General features: G+C 35.5%; 4 protein-coding genes across 4 annotated transcripts; all 4 read left to right on the plus strand.

Moving 5' to 3' along the window:
- CPR27 (cuticular protein RR-1 motif 27) lies at positions 1 to 2800 on the plus strand. The gene is made up of 3 exons (XM_028176721.2): positions 1 to 192; positions 885 to 994; positions 2511 to 2800. The coding sequence occupies exons 1-3, from the start codon at positions 184 to 186 to the stop codon at positions 2734 to 2736; spliced, it is 345 nt and encodes a 114-aa protein (XP_028032522.2). The 5' UTR covers positions 1 to 183; the 3' UTR covers positions 2737 to 2800.
- A 1280-nt stretch (positions 2801 to 4080) lies between these two features.
- CPR26 (cuticular protein RR-1 motif 26) lies at positions 4081 to 5468 on the plus strand. The gene is made up of 3 exons (XM_028176739.2): positions 4081 to 4227; positions 4436 to 4554; positions 5161 to 5468. The coding sequence occupies exons 1-3, from the start codon at positions 4216 to 4218 to the stop codon at positions 5384 to 5386; spliced, it is 357 nt and encodes a 118-aa protein (XP_028032540.2). The 5' UTR covers positions 4081 to 4215; the 3' UTR covers positions 5387 to 5468.
- A 145-nt stretch (positions 5469 to 5613) lies between these two features.
- Positions 5614 to 9213, plus strand: LOC114244720 (uncharacterized). The gene is made up of 2 exons (XM_028176606.2): positions 5614 to 6208; positions 9012 to 9213. The coding sequence occupies exons 1-2, from the start codon at positions 6051 to 6053 to the stop codon at positions 9211 to 9213; spliced, it is 360 nt and encodes a 119-aa protein (XP_028032407.2). The 5' UTR covers positions 5614 to 6050.
- Positions 9214 to 12752: 3539 nt separating this feature from the next.
- Positions 12753 to 14071, plus strand: LOC149500333 (uncharacterized). The gene is made up of 2 exons (XM_089736829.1): positions 12753 to 13078; positions 13912 to 14071. Exons 1-2 carry the CDS (start codon positions 12761 to 12763, stop codon positions 13987 to 13989), a joined length of 396 nt encoding a protein of 131 aa, XP_089592955.1. The 5' UTR covers positions 12753 to 12760; the 3' UTR covers positions 13990 to 14071.
- Positions 14072 to 16888: the final 2817 nt, after the last annotated feature.

Genomic DNA, 16888 nt, shown 5'->3' on the forward strand with positions numbered 1-16888 from the left:
AGACCACTCGGCCGAGCGTACAAACAAAGCATACAAGCTGTTCAGGCGCCTGAATATAGTCTGTGTTTTTTTTTACCGCGCAAACTGAGCACTGCGTGACACGTTAAAAATACCTATACGCTTTGAATTTCTATCCATTTTATTTTATTTTAATTCTGTAATTAACGTATAAACGAACCGAAAATGAAATTGGTGAGCTAATTTTTTTGTCCTTTTTTGCAAAAAGCTTGTGAAACTTCTGCAATATTTTCAATTTAATTTAAATTAATAATTAGTTTAATTTGATAATCATTACTCAAATCTAATTATTATTAAAGAACGAGGGCTTATTTTTTAATTATTACTGTGCCGATTTGATTAAATCGATTTTCATATTAATCAGTATATAGTAAGTGAAGATAAAATATATCTGGTTGCATCCCGTATTGTGAGCTTACGCGAGTAGATGACACAGTTCTGAATTAAAGACGTTAATATATACCTACATATACCTATACATGTAAATAAAAAGTTGACATTTAATTGGCATTAGTGGACGTGCTCACGGCCCACCCGGTGTCAAGTTCTTACTGGAGCCTATAGACATCTACAACGTAAATGCCACCACCCACCTTAAGAAATGAGCTCTAAAGTCTCAGTGCAGTTCAGTACAACGGCTGCCCCACCCTTCAACCCGAAACGCATTACTGCTTCACCGCAAAAATAGGCAGGGTGATGGTACCTACCCGCGCGGACTCACAAGACGTCCTACCACCAGTAAATCTAGTACGTAACATACGTAATCTACCTACGTAAATGTATTATTTTTATTAGAATTATTAAACTTATTTTCTTCGGAATGATGGTGTGATGTCAAACAAAGTTTCATTCCCAATTGTTTTCAGTTACTAGCATTGTGTTTGGTGGGAATCGTCGCTACTGCCCCTCCGCCTAGGGAGGTGCAAATATTAAAATACGAAAATGTCAACAGTGGACGCGGCAGTTACAAATTCGGGTAAGTACCTACTACCCAATTATAAAACTTAGTAGATATTAGGTCTGACATACCCCACCCGCCATCCCCAGTGGAGGGTCTGGCGAGTTCCCCCAGAACAAAAAAAAAAAGAAAAAAAAAAGTCTTTATCGATGCTGTTTAGTCTACAGAAAGTTAAGTCTTTTTTTGGGAATTTTTGAAGTGAAAACTTCTTCAGCATCATTGTGATTCGAAAGTCGATGAAACGAAAAAGCGACAGTAAAAAAAGACAGGCACATAAATTCATAATGTTTCACGTGAGAGATAATGGGATAGGAATGTACAGTGTTTCTTATATTCGAAGTTCTCTTTGTGCTCTGCTTCGTACCTAATATTCGTACTTAATATGTTCTAAATAAATCTATGTAGTATATATGAATAAAATTTAAAATAATTAACAAACTTTGTATTTATCACTATGGTCTATACTAAACCCTACAATTATCTTTTTCCGGAAATTTTACATTCGTCTCATTATCAAAAGCCAAAATTTTTCAAGGTTTCACTTCTACCACATGTGAATTACACACATTTTTTTTGTTTCTTTTAATCAAAATATGCATGCCAAAATATGATCAATCAACATGTGCGCAAAGTATACAGGTATTGAGGTATCTCTGCCAGTGCGCTGGTAATGTTAAACAATCTTCTTAAAGAAGTCCAACAAACTCTTAAAAGGCATTTTGTGCTGCCTATCGGGGATTGAATCGTTTCCCTGCCAAGCGGTAGTCCGAAGTTTGGAAAAAGTAGTAGAGTCTAGTAGATGACGTAAAAGTTCAAATGCTCTTGTAGCTTAGAGGCCATATGTTGTGCCGTAGCGGTGTGGTCGTTTGGAGTATTGCTTAGGTGCTAAGCTAGGGTCTAATCGGCATGCTGACCGCATACGATTATTCAAAATAATATTTTTTTCATTGCAAGTGACAATGCAGTTCCACGAGACAATAATGAGTCATGCTTCCGTTTTTTTCCCCTACCTATACTAGTAACCTCGAGGGGCTATACTAGATTCGCAGTACGAGTAGGTGAGCTCACGGGGCTCTAACCTGACGGGTCCGTTTGTAGTGTTCACTCCGTACAGGTCATTAAAGCTGTGAGCCGTTTGTGCGACATTGCTACCGTACGTTCAGAACTCGTATTCTCTAAGTACTCGTGTTTTATCGTGTCCACATTGATGAAAAAGATACAAATGTACTGGAAACAAAATACTAATCAATAAACAAATGACTGAAATTGAAAAGAGATTTCCATATTTTTTAAATGAAATTTATTTCAATTTAGAATTTATTTCAGTCATACATACATATATTACGTTACAAATTGTCAGTAATTTAAAACAGCATAGATAAAGCTCTATCATTTAGAATTTTAACAAAAAAGTACTGGAAACAACATAAGATGCGCTAAGATTAAATTCGTTTACAAATTGTATCACCTATATTCATATGTATATTATACTGTTAAGAGCAGGCGAGTTAACGGTATATCTAATTATTTACAGATTCGGGCAATCCGATGGCACCAGATTTGAGCAGGAAGGTGCGCTGAAGAACGAAGGCCAAGAACACGAATCCTTGTATGTTAGAGGTCAATTTTCTTGGGTGGGTCCAGACGGCGTTACCTATACCGTGACTTATGTTGCTGATGAAGATGGTTACCAACCAGAAATAGAGCAAGGTCCCGGCGGAGCTTTACCTTCATCAATACTTTCCTCTTTAGCCGGTTAAAAAGATATGTTGTTGGTAAATTTAGTTAATGTAGTTTTAAAATAAATGAAAAATATTTTACTTATTTCGTTTTTCTATTTTATGTGTCCTTTTCTACTAGCTTACAACAACCTGTATATAAATATATTCTCTTTTTTTTTTCTTTGATTGAAATGACATAGGTATTACGAGTATTAGTTAAGCCCAATTAAGCGCCATGTAAGAGATCAAATTTGTTTGACAGATTTGTTTGTCAAACTTTACGTTTTCATCAAACAATAGCTTAAACGATCAAACCAAAGATCAAACAAATTTGTTAACTTGCCCGTAGATTTCATTTTCTCCTTGCTGTAACGAGACGTCGTGTCGACCAACGACTGAGATTTTGTTTGACAAACACCCCCATACACGTTCAAACTTGTTTGTCAAACGCGTCGTCAATCAAGATTTCCGTCAAACACGTAGACTGTTTGACAAACGCTTCAAACAAAGCTGCATACTGTCAAATAATTTGACAAAATGTAAAATTTGACAAACAATTTGATCGTTTACAGGGCGCTTTACTGTTATGCGTCAAACCGGATTGAGTTCCAATCAAAAATCAGCCTTACTATCTAATATTATAAAGTGTCAATGCAAATACAATGAGTACAATCGTTCAGAGATTTTTACATAAAAGTATAAAATATATTTAATAATTAATAATTTGGTAATTTAAATTCGTTTACTGGTAAATGACAGCAATGCACCTAAAATGCTGAAGTTATAGAAAAGAGCTGGAAAAGAGGTGGCAAAGGGTCAGATTTCGTAGCAGGGACAAAAAATAGGAATGGCAGGTAATTTTGGGAAGAATACTTCGGATAAGTCAAGGAAACATCAACAATCGTAGCTTCTTTTGTCGTTGGCGTTGTCCGCAGTCGATATGAAACCGGACTGTATAAAAAATAACCCGTATTAAACGATGTGACCCTTTTTGTATATTCGGACATTCTCGGCATAAGATGTTTGTCTCTGTGTATAATACTGCTTACTTAATATCAGTATATTTAAATTATTACCTGAAAATATATCATTAAAATTTGGTGATCGAACTATATACAATAAAATAAATGTTTATTTTAAACTTTCTATTTACTGTAATTACTCTATTTGATAATAAATGTATATCAGTTAGCCTATAATTTTTTATTCGTCTCAAGTAATCACGAAAACCACTTCATCATTATTATATATTCCTTTAACATTATTGTTTTCGAATGCGCCCAATCGTGTATAATTAAAAACTTCAAAGTTTCGAAATACCCCTTGTCAAAGATGTCCTCAAACTTTACGCGTCTTGCCTTCGTCGTGTCGTAGGAGTGGTCACACACACAAAACGTTGTAACGAACTACGTACGTTAACTAATAATGGTATGTTGCAATGCAAATATTCAGAAATGTATATAATAAGAGTTAAGTAAATGCTGACAAACACAGTTGAAGTTGAGAAGCGTATACAACATGATGAAATTAGTCAGTATCTCAGTGAATTTTTCGTTGTGATTAAAATCATATTTGTTTATTTCAAAATTATAAATAAACAGTAATATATCGTTACTAAGCTTTTAATGATGCTTTTAATGATCTATTATGTTTAGTTTAACAAACTCTCTCAGTTCAGTTTCAAAACTTCGTGGACGAAATAAAAAAAAAGCTTAAACTTTGTCACTTCTGTTCGCAGTTGGTTTTGTTCAGTTTCTTGGCGTTGACCCATTCAGCACCACAAGGACCGAAGGACGACAATGTACAACTCTTGAAATTCGACAGTGATAATGACGGACTCGGTTCTTACAGGTTCCTGTAAGTATTCCATTCTACAACTTTAGATGATGAACATTTAAATTATTTTTATTTAAGTTAAATTCGACATTTTTGTCAACATCTTTTGTCATCATTGTCATCAGATCTGTTTGATGTTAAATAAGTCACTGCTCTTACGGTCTCATGTTCAATAGCCGCTCTTGGACATCGACAATCTAGGGTTAAGGATTTTTCATGGTAGGTAATCCGAAGATCTGTATAGTGGCTAACCTAGTGTGTATCTTTGCTATTGATGTTACAGCGTGAAGTCGCTACTTCTAGGCATTAGGGCGGAATTTTAATACATTTTAATAACGACTGCCCTAATCTTTAGACTTACAATTGCTTTGCGGCAGACATAAGCTTACAATACGGTTTGGTACGAGTAATTACAGAAAGTAGTTAATTTTGCAAGCTTGACTTTAATTACTTTGTATTTCTTCATTATTCCTAAGCACATGTTGGTTACAGTTTTACTTAGAAAAAATAGTATCCAGCATAATCACATTATCAGATAGAATAAACACGAGCTATCCTAACGATTAGGTCGCAGACTCTTTAAGATATCAGTAACATAAATTTACATTAATTTAAAATATTTTACAGATACGAGCAGACTGACGGATCAAAACGTGATGAGCAAGGCGAGGTCATTAATGTAGGGACTGATGATGAATCTATAGTAATTAAAGGATCATATTCTTGGGTGGCACCAGATGGTATCACATACACCGTGACATACGTCGCAGATGACAAAGGCTTCCAGCCATCTATAGAGCAAGGCCCCGGTGGTGCTATACCATCGTCAGTAATAGCATCGCTTGTTGGATAAAGAATTATCTGAGTTTACTATATGATATCGTAATATTAGTATTGTTGGCTGGTATTATTAAATTTAGGTACAATTTGTAGAATCGTTTTATTAATTTTCCATAAATCTACTATTACCATAGTCAAAAGTTAACTGCTTTGCGTAGCCCGTTCATTTAATAAATACTTTTATATTTTTTCTATTATAAGAACTAAACACAATATCTCTGAAAACACGTTCGGGTTGTTACATTACATATTATATACATTGCATTCATGAACATGACTATAGATCATAACAGTATTCAAAGCATGAGTACCTCCTTTATCTTTCTAAATTATCTGTTTCTATCAAGCCAATCATGGCGACATTTCAAGACTATATTGCTAAAGCTAAACACTATTTGAGTAACATTAATGGTAATCAAAGAAAAAAATCCTTAAGAATGATTTTTCTAAAATTAACCAGCCTTTTCCTCGAAATGGCTTTTCTATCATAAAAAAGGTCAATGCTCGTTATATACTTATTTCTATGGCGTTTTAAAAAGCGCAAAGACTAACGTCAAAAAATGAAATTTACTATTTGTACGTCAACGCGGTATTACAATTCGTTTCCTAAAGCCTTCAAAATTATTACAACCGAACGTTCCTTCTAGAATATTTATGAATAAAACAGTATACGTATAATGGCTAAAATAAATAATACATTCAACACGGGGGAGATCGTTTTGTCTGCAATCAAGAAACTCATGAAAAACACTGGCTGGACAACTCGTACCATCATTAAGTTTATTAAATTAGAATACAGTATCTCTGACCCCAAAATAAATCGAAAGGTATCCAGGTCAGTGTTACTTTTCCCTTTTTTTTAAAATAATGTGCGTAATCGATGCCGTGTTCAATAGAGTCAACGTTCCTCAGTTACAAAGTTGCATGTGAAAATGTAGTATTTCGTTTCCCAAAATACATATCAGAATAAACTCTTCTGCTAGTAGTCATCTAGCAGAATCATTATATGGCAGTCATCCAGCAGAATCATAATATATTATTATCATTACATTATAATGCATGATTCCTGCATTATATTATAATGCACGATTCCTTAGATCCTGCAGGATCAGTAGTTTTCATCTTCAGCCAAGTTCAGTAGGTGTTCTTGAGTACCGAAGTAGTCCGTGAGGATTCGAATTAAAAGTCTGAACTAACTTCTACATACCCTTCTCTCTACAACTCTATTCGTATCACTCAGAAACTCGGATAATAATTATATCTTATCTCCAAAGTATTGCTCCTCTATTATAGGTTTATTTTTTAATATATTTTGATGAACATAAATTAATTTGTAACAAAAATTATCTCATAGACGTAATGTAGAACCATACTGTGATTTAAAAAAATATGTAAATTATCTATATAAGATGCCGTCAAAGCGTCTAGATGCTAAAAAGAACGCCAAAATCAACCAAGATGTAGCTCTCTGGTTCGAATATAATTTTCCCACAACAATAATTCCTCAGTACTGAGTCTTTGACCTCTATGTCATGGTCGGCAGTGGCATTCATAATCTGAAATCACTCGGCTATTGTTCACCGATACCTGTCAATCGTTATGAGCTAAATAAATTAAAATACCATACTAATTTAAGTTGACATACACCAAGCATCCAAATTAATCTGAAAATGCGGGTATTATTCCTGGTTATACTAGTATATTTCTACTACGAAAGGAAAATGTTTCAGTTTCCTAAATGATCGGGAAGCGTTCAAAAATCACTGCAAAAATGATGTCGGTTTTTTGTTATATCAGATTTATTAGGTGTTGATTTATTGTCGTTTCACTTTTTTCGATAGCCCCTAAGGCCGCCAACAAAACGTATGATAAGGAAGTTCGTTCCAATAATAAATATTGGAATAATAGTTTAATAAATAAATTCGTTTGTAGAAGTGCTGAAATACATAGACATCTACAACGTAAATGCGCCACCCACCTGGAGATATGAGTTCTAAGGTTTCAGTATAATTATAACGGCCGCCCCGCCCTTCAAACCGAAACGCATTACTACTTCATGGCTGAAATAGGCAGAGAGGTGGTACCTACCCGTGCGGACACACAAGAGGTCCTACCACCCGTAATTACGCAAATTATATTTTTGTGGGTTTGATTTTTATTACACGATGTTATTCCTTCACCGTGGAAGTCAATCGTGAACATTTGTTAAGTACGTATTTCATTAGAAAAATAGGTACCCGCCTGCGGGATTCGAACACCATTGCATCGCTAGATATGAATGCACCGGCCGTCTCACGTCCGGCCATGATGACTTCTACGACTTCAACGACGATCACAACTATTTCTATGCATGCTTCTAGATGAGTAACAACATTGTGGCGTTACTGTTTAGTATTAATCATTGTTCGGTAATTGCTTATCTTAGGTAGGTCGTGAGTTCCACTGCTCATAAATTAAAAAAATATCGTTTTAATACAGTACAGTAGCATCAAATGAAGGTGTAGTACTCGTAACAACGTCTAGTCGTGTCCTTAGCGTTCAAATATACACTTTATGAATATAGTCAACCGCAGTGTTACAGACGTTCGTAACTCGCATTCAACAAATGGGCATAAAATCTCAAAGAATGTTTTACCACATCAACCCAGGTTGTGTTTGTTCAAAAAACAACCGTATCATTAATTTTTTTTTTTTAGAAAATTATATCGTGAAACAAAATCAAACCTGAGCAACAGATAATTATGCTTCATAATATGACAGAGAACCTGTGTAGATTTAATTGTAATTGCCACTCCTGCAACGAAATAATTCGTTTTGAAGGATAAAACACTCTATTGATACAAACAGACTTTGTTAATACAAAAAAATCAGTCTTCGAATTTTTAAGGACAGCGTTGGCACCGCTAACCATTAAACAAAATGCTGGGAGTCCTCAACAGAGCGAAGCGGTACTTCACGCCTGGAGAAAGACTTTGGCTTTATAAAGCACAAGTCCGGCCTCGCGTGGAGTACTGCTCCCATCTCTGGGCCGGGGCTCCCAAATACCAGCTTCTTCCATTTGACTCCATACAGAGGAGGGCCGTTCGGATTGTCGATAATCCCACGGATTCTCACGGATCGCTTGGAACCTCTGGGTCTGCGGAGGGACTTCGGTTTCCTCTGTATTTTGTACCGTATGTTCCATGGGGAGTGCTCTGAGGAATTGTTCGAGATGATACCGGCATCTCGCTTTTACCATGGCACCGCCCGCCACCGGAACAGAGCTCATCCATACTACCTGGAGCCACTGCGGTCATCCACAGTGCGTTTCCAGAGATCTTTTTTGTCACGTACCATCCGGCTATGGAATGAGCTCCCCTCCACGGTGTTTCCCGAGCGCTACGACATGTGTTTCTTCAAACGAGGCTTGTGGGGAGTATTAAGCAGTAGGCAGCGGCTTGGCTCTGGCCTTGGCATTGCTGAAGTCCATGGGTGACGGTAACCACTCACCATCAGGTGGGCCGCATGCTCGTCTGCCTATAAGGGCAATAAAAAAAAAGTGAAATTCAAATTTCTGTCCGTGAAATAAGTCATTTGTGCAAGTAAACTAAAAAATTTGTGAGTTCTCCTTAATGATACTTAATGAGACTTTTTTTCAGGACATTGAAACGTGGTGTCAGGCTCGGCTTGCTTCAAATGGAACGAGGCCGCTATAGACTGAACGAAATGTCATGTCTAGCGAGAAAAGTTAATTCACATGAGGCTAGGAAGCGCTACAGACCCAAGTTACGTGTGAAAACATTGCGCATAAAATGTAGCCGATCGTTTTCAGGGCAGCCTCGACAGGATTATATAAATTGAATTAAATTGTTGCCATTTAATAAAATATTTTATTGTTTACAAACGAATAAACCACACCAGAACTAGCAATCAGCAAATAACTTTAGCAATGAAAATGACTCCGACTGGGAATCGTACTCGGACACCTTGGTGCAGTAGAATCACTAACCAGTAGACCAACGAAATGAATAAACTAAAGCACCTATTTTAATAATCTTGCCATCACATTATTGGCGGCTTAGACGTTTAGTTTAGTTTACATCACTACGTGCGATTCGCTAAAAAATTTCGATTTGAAAGACTACCGTTTAAAAGTCATACAATTGGCACTGAACCTATATTGAAGTGAAAACTTCTTTAGAATCGTTGTGATTTCAAACCGGATGCAACGGAAAAAACGACAGGTAAGAGACACAAATACAAAAATGTGTAGGATGAAGCCAGCAAAGAATGAGACAGAAATATACATACTATTTAATACAGCGCCATCTGTGAGATTTTTTAATACTAACGTGTGTATGAAAGCTCTTGTAGTGAATTTTAATTTAGGATTATACGTGAAATTAAAATATCAATTCACAGAGGGCGCTATCTTACAATTATTCACTAATGACAAAATTTTACATATACTTAAGACGTTTAGGATAATTGTATTTTAATTTTGGAAGGTTTCACTTCTACCACGTGTGAATTGCACACATTTTGTATTTTTTTTATTAATATCTATATATTCATACGTGAAGCAAAAACTTGGTATCCCTTTTTACGAAAATTGCGCGGACGGAGGAGTATGGAATTTCCTACACTTATAGAGAATATAGAGAAGAAGTGCACAATGCTAATATATATTTTTAAATAATGCATAAAACATACATTAAATCAATAAAGAAAACATTACACACACTACATACCATGTATTTGACGCACAAACGCATGCATACTGTTTATTGTCAAACTTTTGTTCTTGACGTCTGTTGTCAAATTGAGAATAGATTAAATATTGTTTGTCTTTATTAATATTTTTTAATAGTGTAGTTTTGGCGAAAATTGTGATTATAGAAGTATAAAACACAATCATAATAGTGTACAAACTTACAATTCCAATTAATTATAGGCGAATTTCGACTACTGCGGGACCTCTAGTATTATTTTAAAACGTCGCTCTCGTTTACCTCTTTAATAGAATACGAGTTTTAACCGAAAAGTAACCGAGTTATACTTGTGTACTCAATTGCACTGGAACGTGTAGCGCCTCATGAAATAATGGACGCACCCGACATAGCCAACAGTACGTACGTCGATACGAAATTGTTCTAGGCGTTATTGTTATTGTGTTAAATCACAATAATTAAAAATAAAGACGGTCTGTTTTTGCAAAAAGGTTGTTAAAGACCACAGAACCCATTTCAGGGCTAGTGGTAGGACCTCTTGTGAATCAGCGCGGCTAGGTACTACCACCCTGCCTATTTCTGCCGTGAAGCAGTAATGCGTTTCGGCTTAAAGGGTGGGGCAGCCGTTATAACTATACTTAAGACCTTAGAACTTATATCTCAAGGTTGGTGGCGCGTTTACGTTGTAGATGTCTATGGGATCCAGTAACCACTTAACACCAGGTGAGCTGTGAGCTCGTCCACCCATCTAAGCAATAAAAAAAGGGTTGAACAGTGTTAGAGAAACTGATTAAAAAAAATCTAAATCAATAAAGTCGTTGAAATCATGAAGAAAACCTAATTGTGTACTATATACCACATAATAAGTAATCCAACGAACAATGAAGCAGATTTTATTAGGAATTAACTTACCCAATTAAAATTCTTACTGATGATTTAACGTCTTGTGGGCAAGGTTGGGTTAGCCCATTTTTTACTATTGTATATTAAATACTACTGAGTACTACTATTATTGGGTTCTGGGTTGAAGAGTCAAGAGTCTTCTAGTACAAGTAGTGTAAATACAGGCTGAATTTAGCCTCCAAAATATTTCGAATTTCATCATCTCAAGAGCTTCAACAATAATAATAATAATATTTTTATTCAAACCTCATAAAACACAATCACGTACAAGAATTCTTAACACTAGTATAATAATATACCTACATGGCTTTTTATGAGGTATACAATAACAATATTCCCTGACTTTTATGCTAGGAAAACCTGTATTACAAAAGTCAGTGGTTCAGTGCTAGGTCACCAGGTAAGTAAGTTAACCAGGAAGAGCGATCTGTATAAATATAGTACGTACGTGTGAGTGTGTGTGTGTGTGTTTGTTTGTGTGTTGTGTATGTGTTTGTGTGTGTGTGTGTATGTGTGTCATACAATAAAGTATAATAAAATATTACGTTATATATGACCTATATTATATATCGCACATAACATCATCATCACTTCTACCCTACAAAAAATTAGCTACAATAAATGAACAGTATATCATACTATATATACATCATTATACATTTTTACAACACGACTTGTTCTGTTTCAAAATAGTCTAAGCTTAGGAGCCAAGACTTCAGATTATTTTTAACGTTACACCTATTTAAGCATGCTGAGATATATTTTCTTTATTATAAATTCTGCTACCTCACGAATAAATCTGTCGTCTGGCAAATTCCGTCCTACAAGCAATAGTGTCAAAGGCCGGATTTCGTTTCCTCGTAGGAGGTGAAATTTCTTTAGGTATTGATGGGAGGCAGAAGTGCTATCGCAGAACCGACCTGTGGATAAATGAAGTAATAAAATGACTTCACAATACCTATGAATTGCTTGACCTATTACTAAGCTTGACACTATTGGGCCGTCAGACTCGTCTGCATTCACTGAAACAAATATTTAAAAATACTGATCACTTTTTAGTGACTCAGTCTCGATATCTTCCGAATGTCCTATATACGCTTAACTGGTTTAAATTGCAACCTAGGAACGAAAATCGAGTGAGAACAGTATATGTAGTTACGCATCTAAAAAAACAGCTAAACGCTTTAGTTTCAAAAACAATCAAGAAATCTTGGTAATCACAAATTGATCGTCACACATAAAATCAGAGCATGCTCGCAATGTTTTAAAAGCGATAAATTTCTTTTTTCGTTCACACACCAAGAAATTGCAGCAGTGAGCATGGATTTCAATTATTCACCTGTGAGTCAAGTTCAGAAATTAACCGAAAAACGAAATTGGAATATAATTGCATTCGAGCGATGAACTAATATTTGAAATAATTCAATTCACAGTTTTTCATGACATCCTTGCTGTTTTGTTTTTGTTCATCAAAAACTTTGCATTCTCGAAGTGAGAAATATGAAAGACAAATACAACCTATTTTGCAAAATGGAATCTTCAGTTCTGATTTTCATTATAACATATTGTAAGTGTAGATTTACCAAAAATAGTACATAAACTCTGATTGTTAAAAAGCACAACCTGAATCGGATTCGTACGTATTTCGATTATTTTAAATGCATACTTAGTGTTTTTAAAAATAAAATTCTCAAATTAGTCTTAACAAAACAAAACTAAAAGTTCGAGAATTTGTATCAGATTCGCATACACACTGAATAAATAACAGATTTAATATGTACATTATTGTTTACGGCGTAACTAATTTAATTCTAACGTTTTACAGTCCAGAATTGTTTATAGTCTTCAGGTTAGCAGAAATGCACAATATGAACAAACCTTTTGAGCCTGTTTTTAGTGTAATTCAACCGTACAAGCCTGCCACCAAACCAAAAGCTGTAGTCATGAACACTTTTCCATTCTCCGATAAAGTAACTGATGAAAATGAAAAGGGAAATCAAAACGACACTAGTTCGAACCTCAGTGATATACCTGAAAAAAATAAAGAAATTTCTACTGAAAACACATACGAAACATCCACAGATTCTGGATTTGTGAGTACCTACATTAAACTATGCAATAGATTACCGCTGATACAGTTTGAGGCTACTTATCCAAATAAGTTTTCACACCACCACCGACTATTGGTTCAAGGAGTGCTTTTAGGATAATTGAGATGATTCCAACATCTTCAATGTACTATCGCACCGTCCACTACAGATCGAGATCAAGCTTCGTCCATAATATTTAGAAATAACACTTAATAACAATTATATATATATATATCGATTTCCAGAGACCGTTATTGTCATGTATCCGCTTTGGAATTAACTCTCTTCCTGCAGTGCTTACCAAATGCTATGGGATGTCCTTTTGTGACAAGTTGCGAAAATACGAGTTGTCGTAAATACTTCCTACGTTGTTACGTATATTTTATGTACAGAGCCTCCTGTATTTCAATAGAATCTAAAAACGCAGTGTATATAAACACAAGCAACTGCAAGCTCGATAGGAGAGCCACAGATGAAGCTGCTGAGAGCGTAAAGTAATAGATTAATAGTTACAAAATAACACCGTAATGTTTATTTCTATCCTAAATAAATATTTTCAGCTTTAAGGCAGGATTACCGTTATTGCGATTCCATTGAGACTTCAATTTCATGTCTCGAAATGGGTGCTGACACTATGACACTCCTTATCTCTCACTCCTACCTACAAGCAGACTGCTCGTGACTCAGATCAGCCAAAAACAAAACAAAACTCAAGTGCAAACTATACAGCTTGTTTCCTTAGGTAGAGTGATGCAGAAGAAAAACTTTTAGTATCTAAAACACCGTGACTTACAGTATTATAATTTATTGTTCATAAAATTATGTACCACTTGCAGACAACATCAATACCTGATGACAAAATATTGAACCGGTTTGGACTTCCCAAAAAGATACTAGAATCTATGGCAGGGTGATTAAGTAATGATAAAATAGATTAAAATTAAACACCGTGTTCTTTATTGTATGAAATTTAATTTTAATAAAAACCTGGCAGCACTTTACGTTTTGTGTGTAGATTTTCAATTATCAGTATGTAAAATCCATCCATCAAATAAGTTGAAACCTGACTGAATTTAGAAGACCAAACAAAAAATCCTTTTATAACTTTTTTTTTGTATTTTTTTTTTCGTTAACTTGTTCTTGTTGTTTATGATATAGGTATTTGTATCATATGCCTGAATTATAATATCGTTTCTGTTCGAACATTGTTTGTGATGATTGTAACTGAAACTTTATTGCATTGTTGACTGACTCGGCGGTGCAGTAGTTTACGGTCCTGGCTGTTGCGGCGAGGGTCGTGGGTTCGATTTCCACATCGGGAAAACATCGTATGATAAACAGACTTGTTTGCTCTCTCTCTGTCTGGGTGTTTATCTATACTAATATTATAAAGCTAAAGAGTTTGTTTGTTTGAACGCGCTAATCTCAGGAACTACTGGTCTCATCTAAAAAATGATTTCAGTGTTAGATAGCCCATTTATTGTGGAAGGTTATATCTAGGCTATATAACATCATGAGACCCATACAAGTGGAGCACCAATAAAGAATGTTTTAAAATATTTTCACTTTCTACGTAAATGAAGCGAGGGGTAAAATTTAGCGTTATGCCAAAGTAACCATTCCACGCCGACGGAGTCGCGGGCAAGAGCTAGTTTATCTATATTTCGAGAAGAGGTCTAGCCCGGCACGCCTGTAAAAGGCATCTTCCCCTCGCTGAAAGTTATGGGGTGATCGCGAATCGCGCCGCGCGCTACCAAAACTCTACCACGCCATTTCATGAAAAGCGAACGGTTAGGGGTATATTGCGTTCAGCGTCTGAGTCCTAAATGTCGCGCGCGCGATCTTAGTCCCGTAGTAAAGAGGTTCAGCCCCAAAGTCGGAGAAAAAAGTTGGGAAATCAAATGGTGCTTTAACTAACGGCTTAAAGTCAGCGGTACTGTGAAGAACATAAGGTATCTAAGCATATGTGGATGACGGCAGGACGGCCGTGGCGAAAATTCCATTTCATACAAAATAGATTTCCAATTGCTCCAATTGCATGCTTATTTTTTTACATGACAATTTGCGTACCTTGACTATGGCGGCTAAAACAATTCTTCATGCTCAAAATATGAAAATGATCGGTAAATATTGAAATCCGTTACGGCTGAACTAGAATAAGCTACTTTTTTATTGCAAGACGCCAAAATCATTTTTTGTCGGCTTATAACAATAATGATGCTATCAATTTACCAATAAAAGTAATCATTGATGAACATAATAATATAAGCAATAAACGGAAAAATATCGCTATTTCCTCATGCTGGCAAACAAATAAGGTAGTGATAAAAGTGATGTATTAATTGGATAAACTATGAGAGCAAAAAAAGAATGCATAAATGCATTTAAATCTTTGTTTCAGTACTTTATGTTTGAATCGAATATTAGTATTATTTTATTAGTCTCTGAGTGTCTAGTCGACATAGCTGGCTGGATCGTATGATCAAGCGGCCGGGACAATATTAGCGTTCTTTAAAACATTAAGAGAAAACAAGAAATTAGAAAATCGAACTACAAACAAACAGTTTTTTGAAAAAGTAATATCTGTAGTAAGCCATTTACACACATAAGCTGACTATTTTTCATTTCTTCATTCTTCATTTGATTAGAAAATTCCAAAATAACTATTATTTCCAAGAAAAATTATCTTCGCATGGGCTCATTATTGCAGAAACGAGGATGATTGTAGATATTAGTAGATATTATCATAATGGTAAGGTGGCTAGTTAACAATCTCCGCTAGTGTTAATAATAATTATAAAGTTTGGGTTCTTTGATAAATGACAAATGTTACGATCGGGCTTACATTTTTATTGTTAGTTAATCACAGGTAGGTTTTTACATCCTTTTAACATGTACGTCGCGGCGTCGTAGAGAATATGGCGGGTCAGTCAAGGAGTATTTCGTAGAGTGGTCATCAAAGATTAATGTTATGAGAACCGAAATTAGGCTGCATACACGTTACATCTTCCCTTCTTTAGAGAAAACAACTTAATTACATTGACTATGCTGAGTTATAAATCTAATATGTTGACTGGTTTGATGGCTCTTCCGAATCTTGAACATCTTGGTAGTCAGTTGTATTTCTCCAGTTTAATAGAGCAAGTTACATATCCGATTTATCAATAATGCATTTCCTTAGTAGGTTTTTTGCGGTTTCTTTTGGCTAAGCCATTGCCTTGGGGGTGGTAAGGACTAGATTTTGAGTACTTAAAACGCCATTCTTTCTGGAAGTCATTGAATTCTCTGGGCATGTACTATGGGGCGTTGTCTGATTCGAGAGCGTCAGGTATTCCATGCGTAGATAACCATTGTTTTAAATGGTTAATCACTTCAGTTGTCGACGGCCTCTTAAGTAACTGAAAGTCTAAGTATCTAACTGTCACAAAATACAATATAAAACAGTATATTCCTATCCTTATTATCCTTATAGTATCATTTTAGTTCAAATAAATCAGATGACACGATCTGCTATGGGAGAGATAAAATTCTTTTGACTGCCACGGTATAGTTGGTATAGTCCTTTTGTGTTTTTTCACATGCTGAGCAGCTTTTAACCAGTTTCACAATGTCTGCATATTGTCCTCTCTAATACATCAATTGGCGTGCTCTTTTCAAGCAGCTCTGAATTCCAAGGTAGCCTTGGTGTATGTAATTTAGCATGAGGTACTGAGGTACTTGTGTTTGGGCACTACAATTGTGTGACCTTTGAAGTATGATAGCGCTTCTTTGAAATTGAAGTAGTGATGCAGTTCTGTAGGGAGTAGATCAACT

This window comes from Bombyx mandarina, chromosome 22 (assembly GCF_030267445.1).
Source record: "Bombyx mandarina strain Sakado chromosome 22, ASM3026744v2".
In the NCBI taxonomy this organism is placed as follows: Eukaryota; Metazoa; Arthropoda; class Insecta; order Lepidoptera; family Bombycidae; genus Bombyx; species Bombyx mandarina.

Coding starts and splice junctions, on each gene's coding strand:
- CPR27 (XM_028176721.2), top strand. Junction 995..2,510: donor CGCGGCAGTTACAAATTCGG/GTAAGTACCTAC, acceptor AATTATTTACAG/ATTCGGGCAATCCGATGGCA.
- CPR26 (XM_028176739.2), top strand. Junction 4,555..5,160: donor CTCGGTTCTTACAGGTTCCT/GTAAGTATTCCA, acceptor AATATTTTACAG/ATACGAGCAGACTGACGGAT.
- LOC114244720 (XM_028176606.2), top strand. CDS start 6,051: ATGGCTAAAATAAATAATACATTCAACACGGGGGAGATCGTTTTGTCT. Junction 6,209..9,011: donor ATAAATCGAAAGGTATCCAG/GTCAGTGTTACT, acceptor ACTTTTTTTCAG/GACATTGAAACGTGGTGTCA.
- LOC149500333 (XM_089736829.1), top strand. CDS start 12,761: ATGTACATTATTGTTTACGGCGTAACTAATTTAATTCTAACGTTTTAC. Junction 13,079..13,911: donor CATCCACAGATTCTGGATTT/GTGAGTACCTAC, acceptor TACCACTTGCAG/ACAACATCAATACCTGATGA.